Source organism: Ictalurus furcatus, chromosome 24, assembly GCF_023375685.1.
Source record: "Ictalurus furcatus strain D&B chromosome 24, Billie_1.0, whole genome shotgun sequence".
Taxonomy (NCBI): Eukaryota; Metazoa; Chordata; class Actinopteri; order Siluriformes; family Ictaluridae; genus Ictalurus; species Ictalurus furcatus.
The window spans coordinates 17,513,891-17,528,807 of record NC_071278.1 but is presented as its reverse complement, the minus strand read 5'-3'; the positions used below and the strand labels follow the sequence as shown (position 1 = coordinate 17,528,807).

Below are 14,917 nucleotides of genomic sequence, written 5' to 3'. Positions count from 1 at the left end.
ATCAGTTCTTTTACAGTGTGACAGTGGTGTATAGCGGTCTGGCAGGAGGGGAAGCACTTTGCCCAAAATGTCAAGTGCTTGTCCTCACACACTTCTCCTCTTTCAAGCATAATCAATGTGCTTTTACACAGCCTGTGTTTTATTCAGGTTTGCTTAATGGGCTTCTGTCACCATTATTTACTGTTATCTATCTATCTATCTATCTATCTATCTATCTACCTACCTACCTACCTATCTATCTATCTCTCTGTCTGTCTGTCTGTCTGTCTGTCTACCTACCTACCTACCTACCTATCTATCTCTCTCTCTGTCTGTCTGTCTGTCTTTGTGTCTTTCTGCCTGCCTGCCTGCCTGCCCGCCTGCCTGTCTGTCTGTCTGTCTGCCTGCCTGCCTGCCTGCCTGTCTGTCTGTCTGTCTGCCTGCCTGCCTGTCTGTCTGCCTGCCTGTCTGTCTGTCTATAAATACCGCTCTAATTGTGTCTTAATCAGACTAATGGAAAGACAAATAGAAATACTTTTCAACCACAACATTCTCAAAGAAATTAAAATGCAGCATTAATGGTGTTCTTGTGCGTTTCAAAAATGTATTTTTGGTTTATTTTTTTGTTAGCTTTTAACAGAAGAACAGCTGTCTAAATGCTGGTTAGCTCAGAAGTGGCCTTGGCACTGCTATGACATTTCAGTTATTGGTTTTGGCAGTTTCGTTGCTGCTTTTAGAAACCTTGAAGCCACTGGTAGGTATGCATACGAAGGCCTTACCTATTACATAGTGTGAATCATGAAGACTTGTGTGATGAAATGTTGATGTATACTATACATAATTGCTTGTTTTGGATGTTTGGTGAAATGATTTTGGTCAAAGTCGCAGAAAATGGTAAGTGGTCTGGTTGCAGAGGCTTGGCTTTTCCACTGTGTAGGTGTGCTGTGGAACATGTTGAGTAGATGTGATGTGATTTAGTATTCAAGATCAAGTTTTGCTGAGAGGTGAAGTGGCTCTTTGAGCTGACATGAGTGGTGGCCTGGTGGTCGTATGTATGACGTCATTTACTTCAATGTTTGGAGTGACATCATATGTACGGCTGCTAAACTGCTACATGGGACATCAGAAAATCTCTCAAATATGTTTCATTTTTCAGCGTTTAAGATGTGAGAACGGGAGGATGCAATATTCTTATTTTGGTAATATATTTTGACTTCATTTACATGCATTGATTAAGAGGAAGACAGACAGTCTGCTTCTGAAATACCTCTCATCTTTCTTCAGAAAGATAAGTGTGATGACTCATGCCAGATGCCGCTACAACAGATGCTATCTGAAGCATTGCAGAAGGAGCATTATCTATCTGCTTTAGAAAAAAATCTGGGCTTCATCTCAGCCACTCTGAACTACACAATGATGACTCTAGCTGAGCGCTTGTGTTTATGAACCATTCCTATCTTCACAAGCATGCTTTACCATGCTTTACAAGATCTGAAGTGCTTTTGAAGTATGAAATGGCTGACAGAGAGAACCTGCAGATTCAAAATTTCAAAAGTTTTTTAGTGCTCAATGTAGTAGTGAAGGAATGTGATTTGGTTATGCCAAATTTGTTCTTGTCATTTCTATCAAGAGCAGAACATATGCCAGTGTGACTTTCTATGTTGATGCAGTCTATCAACAGTGCTTCTCTTTTTACAGTGGATAACCACTGTTGGTGGAGCGGAGCCTAAAGCCGAACCAACCACAGACTTTTCTCTCACTCCTGCTATGGGGGTGATGGAGGGGGAACGCCAGATCATGACTGAATCTCAGTATAAATGCCTGGAGCTGTTGAGCAGAGATGGGATACGCAATAAAACAGGTAGAATAAGACACATTTTATCCCTTACATTAACTGCATATGTATGGCAGCTTTGGAAAACCCTTCACATAGTGAAATATTTGATTCTCACTACTATATATAGAGTCCCTTTTTTTCAGAAGGCTGCATTTTAAAAAATTATTTTGTAAAATGCAAAAAAGCGTTGCAGATTTTTATTGGAAAGGGTTTAAACAATGGTTTCATGCTTGTTCAGTGAACCATAAACAATTATTGCACATTCACCTGTGAAACATGCCTTAAGACACGAACAGTTTACAGGCGGTAGGCAATTAAGGACACAGTTACAATAACTTAGGACACTAAAGAGACCTTTCTACTGACTCTGAAATACACCAGAAGAAAGATGTCTAGGGTTCCTGCTCACCTGCGTGAACATGCCATAGACCTGCTGCAGGGAAGCATGAGGACTGCAGATGTGGCCAGAGCAATGAACTGCGATGTCTGTAATGTAAAACATCTGAATTGGACACCAGTCCATCACATGGCACCATGCACGCACACTCATTCATGCTTTTTGCATAGCCAATCCACCTACTGGTATGTTTTTGGGAGGTGCGAGGAAACTGGAGAGCATGGAGGAAAAACACACAGAAATGATTGAACATACAAAACAAACAAGCAAACAAAAAATCCCACACACAGTAACCTGGAGCTGTGAGGCAGCTATGCTACTCACTTCACTCTTACTTGGAGCTATGAATTAAAAACTAATAGCACAGACACAAACTCTGTCATCCCAGCACACAAGCTAGTGATTTGTCCACCCTGTACAACCTGACAACTAAAGCTCACATTTAGCAGTATACAAGTTTGGGTTTGAGCTCACATTTACGCCTGGGGAGAAGTTGCTTTTTATTAAATCAGTTTTCAATGTCGTTATTTCTAGTTTCCCACTGTAGCCGGTTTTGGGATGGCTGGCTGTGCTGGGATGAAACTCCTGCTGGATCTTATGCTTCTCAGAGCTGTCCAGACTACCCCACTTTTGACACCTCAGGTAAGCCTCAGGAAGCTATTATTACAGAGCCTATCTTGACATTTGACACTTTCGGTAATTGGAAAAGCTGTCTCAAACAGATATTTAATTTGCACCATGTTCTTCTTTACCCTCTAACATGGATTGCAGCAAAACAACACCAGTTTTCAGCAAGTAGTTTCAGGGGGGTTTTTTTCCCTTAAAGGTGTCTGGGAAGGCTTGTCTGGATTTTACTTGGAACCCCAGAAAACACTTTATTAGCTGTTGGGGGATAGCTGAAAGCAGTACAGGAACATCTCTCTCCTCAAATGGAATCACAAGAATAAAAAAGTGATTAATTCTACAGAATTAGAATTATCTTGTTCATTTATTCAAAATTGTTTAATAAAGCACACAAGGTTTTACATAAAATCATTAATTACATTTTTATACACAATTTTTAAAAAAAACTATTACTTTCAAACTATTACATTGGATCCGAAAGTTCTCCCTATAATTACAAGAAAACAGAACATTCATCGAAAATTCAGGAAAGACATTACATTTTTGTCATTTAATGCAAGATTTAAACGTGCTGTGTTTTTCTGGTGTTTGTATTTGAGTTGCTGTAGTTTGCTGTAGTTCTCAAGCAATGTGTGACGGATTTCCCCTCGAGCTGAATGCTTCAGCACTGCCCAAAGCACGACAGCGTGCGCTTCCAGGTTTTCCTTGCCATTGACTTTATTTACAGCTACACACGCGCTTTGTTTTGGTTTTTGTCCTATCTCCACCCCTGTTATGTTATAGGTTCTTTCTGTTATGTTTCAGCTGTTTTGTGTTATCTCTCTTTGATTACATTAATTATTTAAACCCCTCGTGTGTCTTTGTTCAGTGTGAAGTATTGAGTGTTTCTGTGTTTTTCTGCCAGTACTTCACCGAGACGTTTTGATCTTTGTTCCTAGCTTCATAGTTTTGCGATGCAGTTTTCATTCACATGTTTCCGATTCCCGTCTCGGTACCGATTATGCCCGTTTGCCGATCGCCTGACTCCTCGCTTATTTTTTGACTACGTTTTTGCCCTGTGTTTTGGAATTGTCTGCTTGTCTCTTTAATAAAAGCTTTAAACTGTACTTACATTCGTCTCCTATCCTATTACAAGACACAATGATGGGTAAGGTAGTCTTCCAGTGAGTGCCGGTCGTAACAAAACCCCTGTGTATAGATGCAATTTAACTTGGTAAACTTGGATATTATATGAATATGGTAGATAATACTTGGGGGGGGGGGGGGGACTTCTTGAAAATTGACAGCAAGCAAGCCCCTGACAGCTGTGTAACACCGCAGCTTCCCTTTGGATTAATTGATTGCTCTTCAAATGAAATGACTTGAAGTTTATCACAAGGTAAGACTTGGCTATATTGTTATTGTTTGTTGTTCATTTATATAAACAGCACTTTTCCTATGGGTGATGAACACATGACTTCAGATGCGTCTCGTGTGTATATAATAATGCTGGCTTGGTGTGTTTAGAGATGGATTGCTGTAATATTTGCTGCTGCAGCACATAGTGATAGGGGATGAATGAATGAGGAATGAATAGAAAAATGTGGTATTTCATGCTGTCATGTGGGGTAGTAAAGAGAGAACGTATTTGCGAATGCCAAACCAAAATGACTTGTGTCTTCACGAGTCTCTGTCCCCGAGTCCAAGTCAAGCCTCTAGTCAGTTGTTCACGAGTCTCTGTCTCCGAGTCCAAGTCAAGCCTCTAGTCAGTTGTTCACGAGTCTCTGTCTCCGAGTCCAAGTCAAGCCTCTAGTCAGTTGTTCACGAGTCTCTGTCTCCGAGTCCAAGTCAAGCCTCTAGTCAGTTGTTCACGAGTCCATGTCAAGTCGCAAGTCTTTTTATTTGTGACTTAAACGTGACTCGATTCCAAGTCGTAGACTCGAGTTTCCATCTCTGGTATGCATTTCCATAAAATTATAGCAAATTATAGATTATTTTGTGAAAGAGTGAACAACAAAAAAAAAAACTGTGAACGCTGGAAGGTAAACAGGAGGTTGTTAAAGTGATTTAAAATAGCCTCACACTTCTGTTCTAGTCTAGACCAGTATACAGTTTACTGTGATTTACAGTCACACACTGTGCTAATGCACTGATTGATCTCAAGATATGGCACTGGCACAGTTACTGCTACATTGAGTGATTGCTTTTCATGTTTTTTTCCCCTTACACAGAAAAAATAACCAAATATTGTGATGAATCTGGTAATTGGGCTTACAGCACATCAATAAATAATACCTGGTCTCAGTGTCTCAGCATCTCAAAGAACAAATCAAAGGTAATTACAGAAGTTCTGGTCTGGCCATGTACCATTTACTTTGTAGTAAAAGAAAACCTTTTTGTAGTAACATAATGAAGTAGTCAGTTTATTTACAGTTTCCCCTAAGAGCAGTTATATCGTAGTTCAACCACTTCTTTTCTGTTGACTGTTTCTAATGGCATTTCTGCAGAAAGAGTCTGTTTATGGTGATATGGAGCCGGAGGCTGATACCACAGCGGAAACACTGGTCAGTCCTGTGGAAACTCAGAAAGCAGAGGAGAGGAAGAAAATCATTGATGGTCAATATAAATGCTTTGAGAAAATGAACAGAGACCCGCCATATAACAAGTCAGGTAGTGGAGGACTCTTACTTTTGAAGAACTGTAATGTGATATAGTACAACATGCTCTTACATTTACTCACACATTTCTGTGAGATAAAAATTCGCTTAAAAACAATTTGCAGTCTCATTTCTGTTTAATTTGATTAATTTAAACTTTAGGCCCGTACTGTAACCGGACATGGGATGGGTGGCTGTGTTGGGATGATACACCAGCAGGAGCTTATACATCTCAAAACTGCCCCAACTACTTCCCTGACTTTGACCCCACAGGTAAAAGCAAAATAAACAAAGATCACACAGTTTGAATCCCAGTTTCCCACCAAACAATGTTTTTTTTTTTCCCTATGCCGTGATCATAGTGTAATATGATGTGACAAAATATTACGATTTCTATCCTTGTTGTTTGTTGTTAAATTTTAAGAACGTTATAAAGCCTTGAAAATTTCCCTTTTTAAGAACGATACTTCCTGTCAAAATTTCTGTCAAATAATTACTCTCCTTCAATTAGAAAAGGCCATAAAATATTGTGATGAGACTGGGAACTGGTTTCTACATCCTGAGACAAACAGGACATGGTCCAACTACACCCTCTGCATTGCCTACACTAAGGACAAGTTAAAGGTAGGAATTCATGGCAGTGCTTTTTTAATATCTAAATATTCAAAGAACTCTGAAATACTAATCTACTAGCCTGAACAGTTTACTTTGACACCAGATGGAAGAAAACACTTGGTTCCCTTTGCAGGCTATTAATAGTGAGGAGTGTATCTGTAGGACTTTTACAGTAAATAAGAGAGGGTGGAATAAGCCACGTTTGTCATTTCATGTGTTGTTCAAAGTTGTATAAACTAAAAAAAAAATGTCCCAGTCGTATGTTCTGTAATGTTATGTGTATATTTTACAGAATGCATACATTCTGTACTATATGGCAATCGTGGGTCATGCTTTGTCCATTGCATCCCTCCTCATCTCTCTGGGAATATTCTTTTACTTCAGGTAAGTGTAAGTGCTTCCTTCCCAACAGTATTGTGGAATATACTTCTCGTAGCTGCCTTTTATAACAGGGTTTCTCAACCAGATTTTGAGTTTGAACCCCCGTCAAATGCTTATTTGTGGGTGGTTAACATTATACACATATAGTGCAGCTGATTAAATATACATACATAAATATATACGTGTCAGATAATATGTTTTGTGCAGTAATTGTGCTGTAATGATGTTCATAAAAGGACATCATCAAACAAACGTTTCTCTAACTTTTTAAAATCATATTATTTTATTGGTTACCAGCTGCTATGGTGAGAAACAGGATTAGCCAATCAGAATGATGCATTTTTCTGGTAGATCTGTTTTTTATGGTTAGATGTAGTTAATAGCGTGTTGTTTCAATCATTTTCAGTGGAACCGTCTTCAGGGTATTTTATTTCCTATGCCTATTGATGTTATTATTGTGGAAAGATTGTAAGAGGATAAAACTACTTCTGCTGTTTGGCTTCAATTCAAAATGCATGAGTGTGTCACACGTACTACACTTACAGTTGTACAGATCATGTGATCATTTTATTTAGCACATTTCCTCATCCCCAGCTGACATTACTTCCTGGCTGTGCCACTACAACCGAGTGTTTAGGGGTTCTTGGTGGCATTGTAGGGGGTTTCTAAGACTGGAAAGAAAAAATTTTTAAACTGTAATAGCTCGGAAAAATACTAAAGATGTTAATGTATTTCACAAACTGAAAAGTGGATAGCTTCGATTAACAAGTTTTGGCTTTTTTTTTTTGCTTTTTTTTTTTGACATGCATAACCTCACGTTCATGTCAAGTACTGGAGCAGCATGACATAAAGCATACTGTAAATTCTAAAGTGGTTTGTAATTTGTCAGATTTGTTCATGATGATGCTTAAAGAGTGGAATTTAGTCGAAGATTTATTTAATTAATGAGGCCTTGCTCATCTCACAAGAATTGACCGGGGACTTATTCTAATGCCATTCATTATCAGAGCCCATTAAGCAGTAAAATGAAAAGATGGATGTGTGTTTCCTGTTGAGGAGCTCAGTGCTGTACTGAAGGGCCATTTTTGTCTCTCTCTCTTTTTTTTTTTTTTACTGTTATAAGCCTTTCTAATAGACCTACTCAATTGCCATGTTGTACGATCCAAATGTTTACATCACAAGTGCCAATATGAACCATTCATAAAAAAATCATTGCAAAAGTCTAACAGTTTATAGTGCAGTATTGATTGGATTAAAAGTTCCTCAGTTCTTTCCAACTAATTTGGTTCTACATTCCAAACCTTATTTCTTAGTTTCAGACTTTATTGCCTGCTAATCCTTTATGCCCTTTAGTTTTGCTGACTGTTTCATAAGCCAGATGACATCAAAAGTGTTTTGCAGGTTTTTGACAGTGTCATTTCATGCTGACTTGGTTTCCTTCTTAACTATTATAGTTAGTTACTCAAGCAAACTCTATTTCGTGGGTTGATTCACATGGTCTTTAGAGAGATATACCAATCTTTTTTTTTTTTAACTTTACTCTGGTTTCCTCTTCCAGTCCAAAGACACACATGGTAGGCTGATTGGCATGTCCAAAAGTGTCCATAGTGTATGAATGTGTGTGTGATTGTGCCTTGCGATGGATTGGGTGTACCCCGCCTTGTGCCCCATGCTCCCTGGGATAGGCTCCAGGTTCCCTGTGACCCTGTAGGATAAGTGGTATAGAAGATGGATGGATGGATGGATGTGTTTTTTTTTAACTTTATTTCTGTCATGCTTTTTTTAAGTTTTGGATTTTTTTTCACAATGTTTGAAAAGGGCAATATGGTGGCTGTGGCTCAGGTGGTAGAGCGGGTTGTCCACTAATCGTAGGGTTGGCGGTTCGAGCCCACGTGACTCCACATGCCGAAGTGTCTTTGGGCAAGACACTGAACCCCGAGTTGCTCCTGATGGCAAGCTAGCGCCTTGCATGGCAGCTCTCAAAATGTTGCTGGATTGTTGAGCCTTAACGCTTCCTTGGTCTTGAAGGACTCGGCCTTTTTTGGAGGCTGTTTATATACTATGATTAGACGATTGTCTCAGCTGTTTCTCATCACCTTCTTAAATGGTAAATGGCGCACTTATATAGCGCTTTTATCCAAAGTGCTTTACATTGTGTCTCATTCACCCATTCACACACACACACACCAATGGTAGCAGAGTTGCCATGCAAGGTGGTAACTTGCCATCAGGAGCAACTTGGGGTTCAGTGTCTTGCCCAAGGACACTTCAGCATGTGGAGTCACGTGGGTCGGGAATCGAACCTCCAACCCTACGATTACTGGGCAACCCGCTCTACCACCTGAACCACAGCCGCCATATTAGGTAAAACACCAAATACCTTGTCTTTATAAGTTTTTTGTTTAAATACAAGTCAGTGTACATTTACAAATCACTCCTCTTTGTTTTTATTAGCATTTTCCGTACTATATCAGTGTTTTTGGAATTGTGGTTGTAGTGAAGTAATGTCAAGTCAAGTAATGTGGTACAGTAGTAATTGTGCTCTGTTGTAATTTGCATCTGCAATGTATATGCCTTGATTGATGACTGTGATATGAGGAAAGATGGGGAGTTGTAGGAGGGAAAGAGTGAGTGACAGAGAACGGAAGACAGAGTTGGGAATATATGGGAGGAGTGTCGGCGTGGTCTTTCTGCAAAACGTAATTTTTTTTTGCGTAACTCATTTAAACATCTCCATTAAACATTAATGATGAATAGCTGAGGCTTTTTTATGTGCACTTTTTTTTTTTTATGTGTATTTATTGCTAAATGTATTATGTATTATTTGATTTCCATAAGGGTTTAATGTTACCTTATTGCATCCAGATGTGGTGTTTACAGAGGAATGTGACATTACACCACAGCACAAGGCTTTTATTTATGCCCCTCCCTGATCACTGCTAGAAGAGATGGGTTAGAAGTGTGTGATTCAGTGTGGAAAATGAGTGCAGTTTTCCCTCAGGTCTTGCCAGTCTTCCAAGAACAGTATTACACAAGGCAGCTGATTTTTGTAGCTGTTTAGGGCCCATACTGGTGAGGTCATGTGAACGGGATGACTCTGCTAATGGGCAGGATTTGTTGCATGTTTAAAATATTTTTGTCATGTATGTTTTGTTTGCTGGCTTGATGAAACTTACTGAGACAGTTGTTAACAACCCACCATGTGTATAACCTGAGATAGTTGTTGCATCTGCTTTACAATTATGTTAATGTGTTTTTTCGCTGCCTGGATAATTACAGAGCAACAAGTCTAATCTCTTAGTAGCAAGTGGCATGCATTTTAATTCACACTCCATGCTCTTGTAGGAAAATAACGATTTTTGTAGTGGTAACAGTAACTCCGCTTTAATTTCGGCTGCATCACACCACCCAATTGTTGGCAAGTGTTTGAATTTAAAGGTGATGGTTTTTTGGGGGGGAAAAGTTTCAGATGCTTCTTCTTAAGAAAAATCTTCTAGCCGCAGAGGCATGAACTACACACAGTTCATTTACATAATCTGAATGGGAGGAAATCTATGTGGGTGTGAAACCTGTCTCTGAATACATGTATGCAAGGATTTTATAGACCGTGCTTACTAAATAGATTTTATGCTAGTAAGCTATAATAAAAATATATATTTATAGTTTGGATCACATACAGTGCTGTTGTCCTAAAAAAAAAGTTAACCTGGTACTTGACTCATGCTTGTTAGCCGTCGTAACATTTTGTATGACATTTTATTAATTTTGTAGAATCTTTATCCTCGAAGAACTCCCATAAGACAGTTTAAGTTTAGCTTCATAATGATTCACCTTAATATGATTTAATGTTACTTTGCAAAAGAGAGCACAGGTAGCATCTGACAATCACATTATGCTAACAGGAGCCAGGATATTCTTGCCAGGCTTTTTTTTATTTATTTATTTATTTTTTTTTATCGTTCTGCTTACTGCATCAAAGCTTTCACATTGTGTTTGTAGGATAAAATGTGAACATTTCTAGGTTCATTTGTATTCCAAATAAACATATTTGATTTTCCCCAAATTACAAATCATACAACACAAGTAGTACACATGCATATGATAATTATGCAGGTTTTATATTAAGTCTATTTCATTTAATTTCAAGCTTAAATAATCCTCTAACATTCATTGTTTGACAGAAAACATAAAAGTGTATGTTGTGTAGCACGTTTTGTAAAAAAAAAAACAAAAAAACAAAAAAAAACGTTCCTGTAAAAACAATGCGGGATTAATATACACGTGTGCATTTCTAACACTTTCCTTTTCTTTTTAAAGAAATGATTTTTCAGTTTGTTTCATTATTGTGTGTGGATTTCTGTTGCTAGGAGTCTAAGCTGCCAAAGGATCACCTTGCACAAGAATCTCTTCTGCTCTTACGTGCTCAATTCAGCCTTCACTATAATCAACCTCACATGTGTGGTCAGCAACCCTAAAGTGGTGGAGAGAAACCCGGTAAGAACCCTGTAGCACAGATCTCAGTGCTGTTACACATGATCTGTAGTGAATGGATGGGGTATTTCACACGCTGTTTGTCCAAGAGGTGTTAAAATTGTATTTAACAAGATTCCAGCTGTGTGTGTGTGTGTGTGTGTGTGTCCACTTACTGATCCAGGAATCTGTCTGGTGATTAAACACAGAGCTGAGTATATTTAGGAGGCTGTTCTATTTATACACACCATGAAGATCATCCTGATGGGCTAGTAACAAAAAAGCACATTGAGCTGCTTTATGCTACATGTGACGGAGAGCAAAAAGGCAGTGTGTGTGAGACTGTGTGCTCAGGAAAGAAAGAAAACCGATCAAGAAGAAAGAAAGATATGGAGGAAGAAATAAAGAAAAACTGATCGAGAGAGAAAGAAAGAAAAACAGATGAAGGAAAATGAAAGAAAGAGAGAAAGAAATGAGGAAAAACAGACCGAGAGCGAGTACGAAAGGACGAAAGACCAAGAAGAAAGAAAGGATGAAAGGGAGGAAGAAATATTAAAAACTGATCAAGAGAGTGAAAGAAAGAAAAGACAGAAACAAAGAAAAACAGATCAAGAAAAAAAGAAAGACTGAAAAAAAGAGAGGAAGAAATAAAGATAAGCTGATCGAGAGAGAGAAAGAGAGAAAAAAGGAAAAAGAGATCAAGAAAAAAAGAAAGAATGAAAGAGATGAAGAAATAAAGAAAAACAGATTAAGAGGGAGAAATAAAGAGAAAAAAAAGGAATGAAAGATGAAGAAATAAAGAAAAACAGATCAAGAAAAAAAGAAAGACTGAAAAAAGAGAGGAAGAAATAAAGATAAGCTGATGTAGAGAGAAAGAGAGAAAAAAGGAAAAAGAGATCAAGAAAAAAAAAGAAAGAATGAAAGAGATGAAGAAATAAAGAAAAACAGATTAAGAGGGAGAAATAAATAGAAAAAAAGGAATGAAAGAGATGAAGAAATAAAGCAATACAGATAAAGACAGAAAGAAAGAAAGAAAGAAAAACAGATGAAGGAAAATGAAAGAAAGAGAGAAAGAAATGAGGAAAAACAGACCGAGAGCGAGTACGAAAGGACGAAAGACCAAGAAGAAAGAAAGGGTGAAAGGGAGGAAGAAATATTAAAAACTGATCAAGAGAGTGAAAGAAAGAAAAGACAGAAACAAAGAAAAACAGATCAAGAAAAAAAGAAAGACTGAAAAAAAGAGAGGAAGAAATAAAGATAAGCTGATCGAGAGAGAGAAAGAGAGAAAAAAGGAAAACGAGATCAAGAAAAAAAGAAAGAATGAAAGAGATGAAGAAATAAAGAAAAACAGATTAAGAGGGAGAAATAAAGAGAAAAAAAAGGAATGAAAGATGAAGAAATAAAGAAAAACAGATCAAGAAAAAAAGAAAGACTGAAAAAAGAGAGGAAGAAATAAAGATAAGCTGATCGAGAGAGAGAAAGAGAGAAAAAAGGAAAAAGAGATCAAGAAAAAAGAAAGAATGAAAGAGATGAAGAAATAAAGAAAAACAGATTAAGAGGGAGAAATAAAGAGAAAAAAAGGAACGAAAGAGATGAAGAAATAAAGAAAAACAGATCAAGAGAGAGAAATAAAAAAAAAAGAATGAAAGAGATGAAGAAATAAAGCAAAACAGATAAAGACAGAAAGAAAGAAAGAAAGAAAAACAGATGAAGAAAACGAAAGAAGGAGAGAAAAGGAGAGAGGTGTGTAAGTAGATGTCGATGTAGTGTTGAATGTAGATTAGCTGGCAGGTTGGAGTAAAGTAAATGGAGCAGGGAGCAGTTGTGAGGTCAGAATGTAAAATCAACTCAGCGTGGATTTAATCTCACTTCTGCTGCTACACACACTGTTATGTTCTTTCAGAGGAAAAGACCTCTCATTTAATCCATGTGCTCAACTCCGTAGCCAGCTTTCATTTCTTTCGCTCTCTGACTGCAGACAAGTCAGACTGACAGCGCTCAGCTCCAATCCAAATACACAAGTTTTACTTTTCAGCAGATTCTGAGCTCTGCACTCCCTTCTTTGGTCTGGACACGTGGAGCAGCTCAGCGTGATTTGGAAGTGGTGGAAATGAGCAAGAAATAAATAGGTGTGCTGTTAAATAGTCCAGCCTTCAGCAAGATGAAAATGATGTTCATGATCATTGTTCGTACTCTGTGTAAACACGATTTTTTCTTAGAGAAGGGTTTTATTTCATTGGAGTACTGTGTTCATTCCATTCCATTGAATTTACAGTATTCTTGTTTATTGGTCCAACTTTAGTGATTTACTTCCCCTCCACCCTGCTGAAAAATTCAGCTTGGTCTGATCATGTCTGCCAAAATGGTCAGTCTGGTGGACCTGTGCAGATATACAGAATCAGTTTATAAATTATTGCTGCTACTATAACACTGCAGACAAGAAAATAACAAGATCCCAACATGTATTAATCACTTTGCTTCGAGTATTAAGGAAGCTAGAATATAAAGACAAAGTCTTCAAATCTTGTGAATGTGTCCAAATCAAGATCATATAAATATCAGCCTGCGAAAACCATTCACATGGCGTAAATGAGTGTATGTAAATGGACAGTTTCTACTATACTGTATATACTGTATATTAGATGTGGAAAGGAATGCTAGGAAAAGAAGTAATGGTTGAATTGCTGCTGTTTTCTTTTTAAAACTGGCAAATCCGATGCGCTGAACAATCGGAATTAATCCCAGGTTAAGATTTTAATTTTCCTGCATTTCGCAAGTACAAATTCTCAAATGTATGTATTCACAAATATTCACAGATCTCAGTGTAGTATGTTTTTTCTGTTTCCACACATCAGTATTATTTATCTACACACACTTTGTCCATCAAAAGTGCATCTGATGAAGACACCAAAATGAATTGGAAATGTTGTAAAAAGAGACTGCATAAGTACCTTGGTGATAAGGGCTTGTCTGAATGCCATCCAACTAACATATTTTTGTTGTTGTTTTGGTACAAACAGAGAGCTTTTCTTAAAATAACACATCCTCGTGGACAAAAAGTAAAAAAATAAAAATTTAAAAAATAAATAAAAAGGAACTGAAAGCTGTCAGAAACACTCAAGCCCCCAATGTTCCTGGGGGTTTCGTAATATAATTTGCACTCTTCCTTATATATCAAGACACTTTTTACTTCTTCCTTCTCTCCTCTGTGCTGTTGTAGGTTGGTTGTAAGGTGCTACAGTTCTTCCACATGTACATACTGGGCTGTAACTATTTCTGGATGCTGTGTGAGGGCATCTATCTGCACACTCTTATAGTGGTGGCGGTTTTTGCTGAAGAGCAGCACCTTCACTGGTATTATCTCTTAGGATGGGGTGAGTTTCAGCATGGACTACACTTTTAGCTAAAATCCATCTGCATTAGCGTTCTTGTTAATCTGAGTGTTATTATACTGGGGTAGGTTTAGGGTAAATCAGGAGGCAACACAGACAGAGAACAGAGCCAGCGACCAAGAGGGATGTTTTTTCCAAGGAGTGTGTGAATGTGTGTGCGATTGTGTAACCTGCCATGAGTTGGCAGCCCGTCCAGGGTGTTCCCCGCCTTCTGCCCCGAGTTCCCTGGGATAGGCTCCAGGCTCCCCATAACCTTGTGTAGGATAAGTGGTATAGAAAATGGATGGATAGTTGGATGTTTTTTCCAGGCTGATAAAGACCCAGGAGTTGAAATGCATTGTAGAATTCTGGCCTCAGTAATGTCCAAAAATGAATCTGACACAACAAAACTACACTGAAAGGCATGAAACAAGGTTTGACAGCCACCCTCAAAAGTGGCCCTAGCAGGACTGGATAGTGATGCGCAACTAGCAGTAGAGAAATGCGCTCTTTCACACGGCACTGGTCACGAAGGAACTCGGTATGCCACAGTGAAAGGATTTTATTTGCATTTTAATTAGCTTTAAAGGACAATGAAAATACGTGT

General features: G+C 38.1%; 1 protein-coding gene across 4 annotated transcripts in view; it reads left to right on the top strand.

The window, feature by feature from the left end:
- The window catches only part of calcr (calcitonin receptor), a 54,924-nt gene that overhangs the window by 28,266 nt on the left and 11,741 nt on the right, over nt 1–14,917 (top strand). For 3 of the 4 annotated variants that reach the window (XM_053612722.1, XM_053612723.1, XM_053612721.1), the window contains 9 exons: nt 1,678–1,840; nt 2,748–2,855; nt 5,048–5,151; nt 5,324–5,486; nt 5,636–5,746; nt 5,985–6,097; nt 6,381–6,472; nt 10,837–10,963; nt 14,160–14,313. In XM_053612722.1, coding sequence (XP_053468697.1) covers nt 1,678–1,840; nt 2,748–2,855; nt 5,048–5,151; nt 5,324–5,486; nt 5,636–5,746; nt 5,985–6,097; nt 6,381–6,472; nt 10,837–10,963; nt 14,160–14,313 — 1,135 coding nt within the window. Of the gene's footprint in view, nt 1–1,677; nt 1,841–2,197; nt 2,856–5,047; nt 5,152–5,323; nt 5,487–5,635; nt 5,747–5,984; nt 6,098–6,380; nt 6,473–10,836; nt 10,964–14,159; nt 14,314–14,917 lie in introns of those variants that run through there. The other variant, XM_053612724.1, reaches the window with a different exon arrangement.